The 11,416-nt window shown below is 30.3% G+C and overlaps 1 protein-coding gene across 1 annotated transcript; it reads left to right on the top strand.

The window, feature by feature from the left end:
- Nucleotides 1-590: 590 nt before the first annotated feature.
- LOC141457205 (uncharacterized) lies at nt 591-11,416 on the top strand. Its single transcript, XM_074133854.1, has 9 exons — nt 591-754; nt 952-1,018; nt 4,653-4,743; nt 8,604-8,676; nt 9,339-9,451; nt 10,008-10,157; nt 10,563-10,646; nt 10,732-10,881; nt 11,181-11,416. The coding sequence occupies exons 3-9, from the start codon at nt 4,693-4,695 to the stop codon at nt 11,301-11,303; spliced, it is 744 nt and encodes a 247-aa protein (XP_073989955.1). The 5' UTR covers nt 591-754; nt 952-1,018; nt 4,653-4,692; the 3' UTR covers nt 11,304-11,416.

Here is an 11,416-nt window from a genome sequence, read left to right as displayed (position 1 = left end):
AAGGTAAAATAAGTTCACCAATTTCAAAGCGTAGTGTAAACAAAATTAATCAATACTCGATTGGTCCTTTATGCACTGTCATCAGAGATGGAAATGAATTTTTTAACTTCCATACTTTCATACATTTTGTATGTATTATCTGTACAGTAACTTTTCAATCTTTTGTCCAAAAAGTTATGAGTAGTATTAATTTGATCCATATTCGAAAACGGCATTTTTGTCGTCTTCGGCATTAAAAAATATTTAGTCTGTAATCTTTATAGATTGATTCCTTCTAATAATATTCTTGTTTATACTATATTTTGTTTATAATAATATTTCTCTTCCATTGTAGGCGGCAGAATTTCAATTTACATTTCGAATCGTTGTACAGTAATAATATATTTTTTTATTACTTACATATTCAATGTATCCTTATTCTGCATTCATGGTTTATTGATTTAAACATTTTTTGAGTATTTTATCCTGACTCGTTCACCAAATTGATTACACAATGGACATAGAGGTGAACGTTTATTTAAAGATGTATGCAATCTAATACTGACTGGATTATTTGATAGAAATTTACCGGTTTCTATGGAAAATATTAGGAAACAAAATTATTGTTTAGTACAATTTCATTGAGGAAGTTGTAGAGCCATAATTTTTGCAAGAATGATTAAATTGTTTTTTTAAAAATTCTAAACATATTGCAAATAATAAGTTTTTTTTTTTATTCACTTGTTGAAGCCGCTTAAAGAAGAATGTTGAGGAGGTAAGTCCTATTTATTTTTTCTTTCTCCTTTTTTTTTTTTACAAAATTAAATTTTAAAAATAGAGCAACATAAGACAAACTTTGTTGATAATTGTAGATTTCTTGTCGTGTATGCGATTGAATTTCTATCGCTTAAAGTGAATGAAAATAAACTGTTCATGTTTAGTAATAATTAACATACGTAAATATCTTTCTAGATTTTCATGATGACTTGGAAAACACAAGGCTGTACATAAACATTCGAAAAGTGCAAAGAGAAAGAAAGTAAGTTTTATTTTCAATTTTTCTATCACTTCTAGTTTCTATGTATTTATCTTTTAGGAAGGTTAAAAAAATTACTTAGTTTTATTAATTATTTTTCTCTTTACTCTGTATTATTAGAATTTCCAACGTTTTTAGCACCTCATCAATACACAAGTTTTATTTCTTACTTGAGTTTATTTTCTTTTTGGCTCGTTGCTGTTCGATTCTTTTCCTTAATGCATCACAAATTTTGTTGCTAACACTCTTTCTACTATCTGTTACCGCAATTAAAAAATGAAATTCTCTTGAATCTTATTTGTGGTGATATCAATAAAAGACTACAAAATTTATAGTTTTAAATAAAACTTCTGCCTCCTGTGTCATACTTTTTTAATTTTTATATTATGCAGCTGAGACCTCATTTAATACTTGACATGAGCGAAGTTTGTACCCACTAATTCTAACCAAAAAATTATTTTCGTGGGAAAATTTTGCAAATGTTTCTGATTTACGCTTATAAAATAGGTGTACAATTGAAAGTTTAAAAATATATTGGTTGAGTAAATTGTTTAAAACTTCTAAAGTAGCAAATATTTAGTAAAATATTTGTTGTCCTATGCTTTTGTTCTTGAATACACTCTATGTTATTCAAAATTTTGTGTTTCCCCAAAATCAAAAAGTTATTTCAATGCTTTGGCTGTAATTGCTGACATTCTGTAAGAGAGAGTGGCTTAATTATGTAGAATCCACTGCGACCTAAAAGATCTAATGATGATACCTTAAATGTCAGTTTTGATCATGAATTGAAGGTACCATTAAAGTGTTTAATATGTTTATGGGATTATTGTGAGTGTTGATGAGCTTCAGGATAATTAATGCTTCATATTATTGCATTTACATGGTTAAATTAAATAGGGAAGAGCATACCATCATCATTGGAAAGAAAAGTAGTGGAACTGAACTCACAAAACCATAATTAAACCAGAAATATTGAACAGATGTTTCCTTTATTAATTTGTTTTAAGAGAATGGTAAATATTTAAACTCATTTTCTTCAATATAATCATTGGATTTGTATTGTTGATCCTATGTGATTATATTTTATCCCGAAAAAACATAAAGTATCGTTAATGTCGTCAGTAACGTCAGGAAGTAGTAGAAGTTGTTGTAAATCATAGTTGGTATGATTTATGTATAAAATAGTGGTTAAGGCCATTAAATTGAATTGTTTTGTAATGATTTGCTGCCGCCAATTTTCAGATAATATAACAACCTCATAATAACGAGTTCCTTCGTTATCTCTCTTTACTAACACTCCATTCAGTATAATACTAAAAATCTATGTGGTATAAAATATAGAAATCGGTTAGTGTGACATATTGTGATGTGATACTGATCGTAAAGCGCCAATGTGTTCTTCTATCGTCTCCAATACTCGCCTAAGTTCCTGGATATATATAACTACAAAAGAAAATCGAACCTCACCGCGTTCTGATTATCTATCAGCTTCTCTTCCGTCCCGATTTTCTTGCTTTCATTTTCTCTTCCTCTGGTTGTGAATCTATTTCTACTATTTGTCAATATGATTGACATACCACTGCCAAAGTAGACATTTAGATGACCTTCTATATTTCTACATCCTAACCAGTGATTTACAACTTTTCCTTTTATAAAATGAGTAATTTTTTGTTTTTTCTTGAAGACATCATTATCAGCTATACGATGGAAGTATTGAATTCTTTTAATGTGGTAAATTTGTTATTTTGTCTAATTGAATTTAAACATTATTCGTCTCTTCAATAAGGATGATAGAATAAGATGATACTTTTGGAGAAAATCTGTGGGAAAGAACTTATTCATGTTTAAGTTTAAGCGGATTTAAGCAAATATCAATTATAAAAGTGCTTGTAAACAAAAACGTAAATTGCTCATAAATGCAAATTAATAAATATTTGATCGGGGCGGATTGAAGGATAATAGGTAAGCTAATCAGTAATAATGTCGATGGAGACTATTATCAGAGGACTATTGTATACTCGGATATGTATTTGATGTAATTTCTGAATTAATATCAAAGAGTTTGATGGCCACAAAGAGCATCTATTAGTTATTGATTTACAATGAAATACTAGACATCTTCCACTAGGCAAGTGAAATCTTTGTATCCTTACTGAGTAACCGTAACTGGTGGTAGAGTTATTTTTACGGATTGCAATGATAACCATAAGTGCATGTTAGATTTAATTAGTGCATCCTACATTAAAGCGTCTTATTAATATCAGTGGTCACCCTTATTAAACTTTTCATTGAGGCTGTGCCATCTCATAAATTTTCTTATAAATGTTGCTAAAAAAAAGAAAAATAACTTAAATAAAAGCTGGAATATAGAGGGGCATTCAGTCGAGCTACTTCTTTCAGTAACCAGAGTAGAGGGACTCCATTAAAGAAAAGGGGCAACTAGAATGGCAGAAGGGCATTCCTACATTATTCCTTTAGTCAAGAATTCTAAGAGACTCATTCTACAGACTGTTAAGTACTGCATTCTACCAGCAGCTAGCGACCTGCTCAGAGGCAATTACACTCTCTAGTCCCAGTAACTTCCAGCCACCCCAGCGCTTTGCATGTTTCAGTCATTCTTGGTTTAGTTTAATATTTAACTGGTTACCTTTTTTTCTTATTTAGTTTATTTATTTATTTTTGGCAATGGCCTTTTCTATGTAGCCTGTGACATTTATATACATTAACACAACTCCTCTCGTGCAAAAGTACCAGCTAATTACATCTACTCACCCTAAACCTACTTCTCATACCAAACTCCTTCAAAGAAAAAAAAAATTCTGAGTGCATCCTGAATATATTTTTTTTATGCGTTTATTGTGCTACAATCAGCGCGTTAGCGCTATAAGTAACAATGATAACAGTGAACATGTCGAAGTAAATGAGTGGAGAAGTTACCCAGTGGTAACACTCCAAAACATTATATGTTTAGTCACTCTCTTCACTTGAGAGGAGATCACGAGGCCACTGTCGTTTAAGACGTCTTGTCGGGTTGTCAGGAAGAGTTCTAGAAGAAAGATTTTGTGCTAGAGGATTTATATGAGATTGCAGGCTGAAGTGGAGTTTTCTGTATCGTGTTTTAGCGACTTGGGTGACAAAAGGAATGTTAAGGTCAGTGTGTATAGTCAGATTGGAGACATAAAATGGAGCGTTTACGATAGTTCGAAGTATTTTAGATTGTAGCGATTGAATCCTTTGGAGATTGAAGCGTTTGGTTGAACCCCACAGCTCTATTCCATACGCCCAGAGCGGTTTTAAAATAGAAGTATAAATCAGTCTTTTGTTGTCCAGAGAGAGTTTTGATCTATCGTCTAAGAGTCTTTTAAGTAGTCGGTAGCGTCTGTTTAGTTCTGTACTTTTAAGTCTAGTGTGGGGTACCCTGAATATAAGTTTCAAGCACCAATTTATTAGAAGTGAAACCTTAATGAGAGTTTCAGGAATTTTCTCGAGAATGAGCTCCTTAAACTTGAAATGACAACTGCAATTTGTTATATTCATCATTTTTACTTGAAATGTTTCTTTAAACAAAAAGTTTTTTAGGATTTTCTGAAGTTTATATATAAATATTTTAGACTAATTTAAATTTTTTTTTTTATAGGTGTTGTATGAAGGCAGTTTGAATAAATCTTTCACCTGGAATGTTTGAAAGTAACATGCTGACAGACATAGACGAAGATTTTCCTCATAAAGTATGTGATTAATTCTTCAGAAGTACGAGTAATTAAGCAAAATAGATAATTAACAATTAATGTGATCCGTTGGCCGAAAATGTAAACAATCTAAAATAACCATCTTCTTTTTATAATAATTTACAATAGTGTATTATACATAACTTAAGTATATGAAAGGAATTTATACCGTATATTCTAACTTTATTGTGGTTACAGCCTTGTTTATAGTATTATTATTATTAAATCAGTGAAAACAAACAGATTAAAACTGTCCGGTAGGACAGTTGTATAAGGGTTGATCGTCAAAAACTGCACGAAAAAGCGTAACGTTGAAAAACACCCAACTTTGACAATTTTTTTCTCTTTTTCTATAAAAGATAAAATTCCCAAATTTTCTTTAAATTATAGGGCAAACCCTCCTTTATCACTGTATTTGTTTTGTAACGACCCAGATTTAATAGGTTTCGAGAAAAAAGTTGCCGAAAATGAGCAAAAACGGCTTTTTCAAAAAATGTTCTTGTTCTTGTTCTTGTTCTTCTTGTTCTTCTTGTTACCTTTTTTGTAAACAACGTAGCGCCTAAACGCGTGAACCGATTTTCATGAATGAGGTGTCATTCGATTCGGAATTTTATGTAGATGTGCCTTTTGGGGGTCTCGATCCTATACATGGAATGGGAGAGGAGTTAGCCCCCTTTATGCAAGGCCCCCTCCAAAATTATTATTACTAATTACTCTGTAAATCTTGGCCCGATTTTGATAAAATTTGGTAGGATGATAGGGTTAGGGCTCCCCTACTTAACATTAAAGCGGCGATCAGCTCTTACACTTGTTAAGGGGAAGTATAGCAATCGTTTCAAATTATCGACACGTGAACCGACCGAAGTGTCATTCGAATCGAAATTTTGTACAGATTTGCACTTTAAAAGTCTCGACGCCGTGCCTCATAAGGAGGGGAGTTCGCCCCACCCAAATAAGGCCCTTTCTTTAAAAAGATCTCTCCAGTGGTAGTTACGGTTCCGACTTAACACCTTATCAGATTATAATGATAGAATTGCTTATTCCAAATTTTAAAAAAATCTGTAAAGCAGATATGTAACTTTGTAAAATAGACAAAAAGGAAAATCTATCCAAAAGGTACAAAAATCTCCTTAACAAAAACTTACAGTTTAAAATGTTAAGTATAAGGGTTGATTAAACGCCAAAAGGTACACAAATCAGCAAGTACCCAACATTTCATTAATACTTCATTAATATTTAAGTAATTCTACTGCATTAATTTTCATTAATAAGTTATTTTTTAGAATTTATTAGATGTCACAGACCCTTATGCTGGCCACTTCATTTATATTTTTTAGTTATAATTATGATAAATCACATATATATACATGCATGTTAAAGTAGAAAAAGACAAAGTTAGAGTAGGCTACTGTCTTGAATTCGTCTTACCGAAATATTCGAGAGCACAAATAACACACAGTTATAACAAGTAGATTATTCAACAATAATTATGATTTCTCGATTGTAATTTAATTTAGACCTCCTAATTTTACTTATAGTAAAATACTGGAATAATTAGCTGTCCTAAAAATATGCATATCTTTTATATTACTTTATATTACATATATACAACATTGTGGGAAGAATACCTACATTGAGAATGTAATTGAAGAAAACTATGTTACATGCGATAAAGCCAGATAATTATTATAAACGTTTGACTACTTCATAAAATAACAATTACTTTAATCGAAGAATGAACTTAAACCGACGATTTTTGAAAATCATTGATGTATGTTGGTGAAGTTTCTTTTAAAAAAAAGTTTTGAATTTTTTAGCCTCATAATTTTTTTTTATTTTTTGTAACGTTTTTTTTTTTTTATCCTGTAATTAATAGTTTCATTATTATAGATAACTAGATATTACAGTCAATCTACAGTGTTACTTGAACATATATTTTGTAGACGAAAATGGCCAGCATAAGGGTCTGTGACATCTAATAAATTCTAAAAAATAACTTATTAATGAAAATTAATGCAGTAGAATTACTTAAATATTAATGAAGTATTAATGAAATGTTGGGTACTTGCTGATTTGTGTACCTTTTGGCGTTTAATCAACCCTTATACTTAACATTTTAAACTGTATATAAACCAAATACAATGTAGCATGTATAAATAGACAGGAAACATTTTGACCCTTAGAATAGTTATAATCCCAGATTGTTTCTATAAGTTTGGTAAACTAACAAACCTTACAGAATTATTATTAAATCAACCAAAATTAACATTAATGTATAAATTGATTTCTTTGATTTATGATTGAATATTAAATTTACTAGGATTCGAAATTCTCAATCGTTTGTAAATATTTGAATTACCTGATAATTGATGAAAATTAAATGATGAACCTACGAGTATTAACTACAGCTAGAAAAATGTTGGCATCGAATCATTTTTTTATTGCTCGATTTTATTTTTAGAGAGAATTGAATAATAAGGTGTAACTATAAATAGAAATGTAACAGAGGCGGATAAAAACTGACGTTTTGACTCGACATGAAAAATAGCATTACAATTATATACTTTTTTGTCTTTTATTTAAGCGAAAACATTTGAGGTCATCGGCGCCCAGAACTCTTTTCAGTGCACAGCCAGCCTAAGGGCAGTTTTCTCTTTTTACAAACAATGTTCATCATCGGACTGGGAGCTGTAAGGAAGAGAAAATCTAAGGACCAGCTCCTGGATTCAAACTCAGGATAACCGCATTAAGCCTTTCCTCGATTTTATAGTTTAAAGAGATTAGGTTGCCTACATTAATTTTTAAACATATTCTCAGGAATAATTTTATTGAAACTGATTCTGTTGTTTCCTAAAAGAAAGGATTGTTTTAGAATGCAAAGGAAATGCATTAACTTCTCAAACTAAACCTCTTGGGAAAAATAAAATTACATTCTATTATATTTATTATTTTTATTTTATTTATTTATTTTTTCGGCCCATCGACGGCTATGGTCATTAGTGCCCTTTCAGTATTATTGTATTATTTTAGAATTACATACTATGTCAAATTTATAAAACTAAAAATTACAGCGTATTGAAAATTACGCCGCACTATAATTGTAATTGAATTATTACTGCACAGAACTTACCCTTTGGAATTGATTACATCATTTTCCTCCAGTGTAATGGATTTTTTTTGCCAACCTTTTGCTCCGCGGTCTTGATGTTTACGATGATAATAACTGTACCATTATATTTGTTGTTATAGAAATGAATTTTATCTAAAACCTTTTAATTAGCAATTACATTAATTATGAAATAGACACAAAATTAAGTACATTTAAAGCAATGTACTTGGATGAAGAATTTTTATTGCTTATTTTTGAGTTTCTCAAGTGTGCTATTAAATTAAAAGTTGCGCTACTTAATTTTAATATGAACAAAATAATATGTCAGTTACATTATACATTAAACGATTCTTGAAGTTTTCATTCGTGTCTTTTGCTTTTACAACGTTCAATCGCTATTACAAGAGCTTGGAAGGAATAAAGGGTAAGTGTATTGGATTCCATTAACATTGCTCCAGTAATTGGGAACTGTTCACTGAGCTCTCAACAGAAGAATGGTTCAACTATTGGCTAATTTAAAAATAAAAATAAATTATTAAACAAAAAATATACCAAAATACAGAGATCGTATTTTTGAATGGTCACTTAAAAGTTTATCGACCTACCACTGACATTGAAGATTAATGGTGAAATATATATATTTTTGCTTTGATTGACACGAATTTCCTCATTGATTGTTGCAATATTTCCAGAAATTAATGGTTTGTATATTTCAATTATTTTTGAACTTAGAAGTTTCATTTCTTTTAAGGAAACATCAAAAGGAGACCAGAAATCGTTAACCTCCAGTAATTTGCCACCAGTAGTAGAAGATGATTTAGAAGGTGAATGTTACTTATATATACTTATCAGTTGAAGGGAACATTAGAGTTAAGCCTTATACCTAAAGAATTTACAACCTACAAAGTCTATAAAATAATATAATTTCCTATATATGTAACTATATTTATTTCTAAAATAAATTATTCAAATTTTTTTAAAATAAATATTCCTATATAAGGAATAATAGTGGAGGAAAAAGTCGCAGGAGTAAGATCATTTTTAAGATGAGGAATAACTTTTGATACCCATACAAGACAATGGCGTTTTACTTTACTTAACATCCACAATAAAACTTTATGATCTGCCATAATTACCTTAAACGCATGTGTGATATTTGGATGATATCCAATCTTTTTATACCTTCTGTAAAATAATTTTTTTGCTAAAACAGATTTGTTTCTTCAAATTGCTGTTTTATTTCTGCAAGAATATAACCTTATAATAATGCCCCTAACTCATCCTGCGAGCAGTCATCTTAAAAACGCTTGGTACATTGACTGATTGAAGGGAGCGATTTGCTCTTTGAACAGCAAAATTCTCAGCTATCGACGAGCCGCGTGCACCTTCAATATCTGCAAGCTTTGGTACCATCATGTATCTCAAAAAACTTGTTTATGTGCATTATATTTTTAATTTTATTAAAATATAATTATCTTTATTTTAGTCACAAATCCAGATGTAAAAGAATCCGTAGAATGTCTCGATTTATCCAGACATGGCAATTTGCACAAGCTGTTGGGTGAAAATGACTATATCGGTGATGATCGAACTACTCTGGTGAGAATTGTAATAACTATTAACTCTAATTATTGCATTTTTAATCGTCAGCCCTTAAATCCTAAGATTAAAAAAAAACATATCATTCATTTAGATCAATTAGTTTATTTGAATAATTTTGTTGAAGAAGTTCGTTTCACGATATTCTGTTGAGAGATGCGGATGGTTTTGCAGTGTGGATTTAAACAGTCCGGTTAGGGAGTAATATATCTAAGTAAGGATTGATTGTCAAAAACTGCACGAAAAAGCGTAATGTTAAAAACGACCAAATATGACAATTTTTTCCTATAAAAGATAAAATTCTTAAATTTTTATTCTTAAAATTTGCGGAATTGAAATTTTTAAGGTTTCAAAACAAATCTAATTTAACTTTTTTTCTGCAATAGTAAATAAAACATTCCAAAGAAGGAAAAAAAGAATAACTGCTGTTTGAAATAATTTCTACCACAATTAAATTACTGATTTTCTAATTCTGAAAGCTCCAGATTTAGGTCGGTAAAATTTGTGATCGTTTTTCACTTCTCAGTTTTTTTTTAAATATATATATATAATTTAGAACACAGAATTCGAATCTGATACACCATCAATAATGAGTGTGGACAACATGTCAACATCGCCAATGGTTGGAGACAGAGGTTTAAATGATTTTGATCGTGAAATTATGATTGGTGATCTCCCTTTGATTTCATTTTATAACAGCCATTATGTAAGTACAGTTAAACTATACTATTAATTGTTTAGATAGATTACCCGTTATTGAATGATATGATGTCCGCTAAATATTGTCTTGTTGAGTGATTTTGATAAAATATCTCTTTCTTTTTTTTATCGAATGTTAGTTGTGTTCAATAAATTGCTGTAAAGAAGTATATATTTAAAATTTATTTTTTACACACCACATGTACGTTTTAGTTGTGTTTTTAAGTCTCCTACTTTACCCAACTTTAGCTTTACTAATACGTATGTATTAGGTAGTAAGGGTGGACAGGGGATCAATGGACTCTATCTGCCTGTTTACCTTTCTAAACGGTCCCCCGTCCTTATGTGCAATGTAATGAAATCTGATTCTGGTTAATTTATTCAGTAAATAATTAATTTTGTAACGATACAGAGCGAAGACGATCGACGATGGGCAAGATTTCGAGTAGAAATGTTCACAAGAGATTGGTGTGTTATCTATTGTGTGCTGGGACAGGTATTAGCCACGATTTACCTACCTGTTCTGATTAAAGATATTTTAAAAATGTGAAAATGATTTTTTAAGTGAAATACAATTATAGATGTTACTAAATGAAGAAGAAATGCTGGGCAGTCGAGATTTAATTCCTACTGCGGAAGAGGCCAGACAAATTTTATTGATTATGTCATCAGGGAGTCATTGGGATGTGCTTAATTTGTGCATGATCTTAAATCTGTCAGAAAAGATAAATGTAAGTAATTATTAATAACCACACCAGTAAATTGCAAAAGTAATGGATTTCATTTAAATTGGTAAATGTGTAGGAAAGTTAAATAACGTTATCTTTCAATAGGATGAAAAAATAAATGCCATTTCAGTCGAGTAAAATTTATTTTGCCGAGCTTTCGACCTAGGGTCTAGGTCATCTTCAAGGCTAGTTTAGAAAGTAATACTATTACATTTCAGGGTTGGTGTGTCTTCTGTCTTGTCAGTCATAGTTTGACTATCTTTCTCCTAATTTTATTGAAACAAAAGAACTTTCTGTTTTAGAGAATGGCTAAATATGGAAATAATTTTTCAATGTTCAAGACGTCTACCAGAGAGTTTATGGAAGGTTCAATAAGGACTTGTCTAGATATTTGGGAACGTGACGTGATGATCACGGAAATATAAATTTTGGAAATTATAATATTTGTGCTTGTTTGCTAATTGTATGAAATGATTTTAAACTTTTGTTTTTATAATGCATATTAAAAATACAATATACAGATTTTTTTCTAGTGTAA

This window comes from Rhodnius prolixus, unplaced genomic scaffold (genome assembly GCF_049639745.1).
Source record: "Rhodnius prolixus isolate KJV_2025 unplaced genomic scaffold, Rpr scaffold_10, whole genome shotgun sequence".
NCBI classification, from domain to species: Eukaryota; Metazoa; Arthropoda; class Insecta; order Hemiptera; family Reduviidae; genus Rhodnius; species Rhodnius prolixus.
Note: the sequence above shows the minus strand (reverse complement) of the source record. Positions and strands in the feature narration are given on the sequence as shown.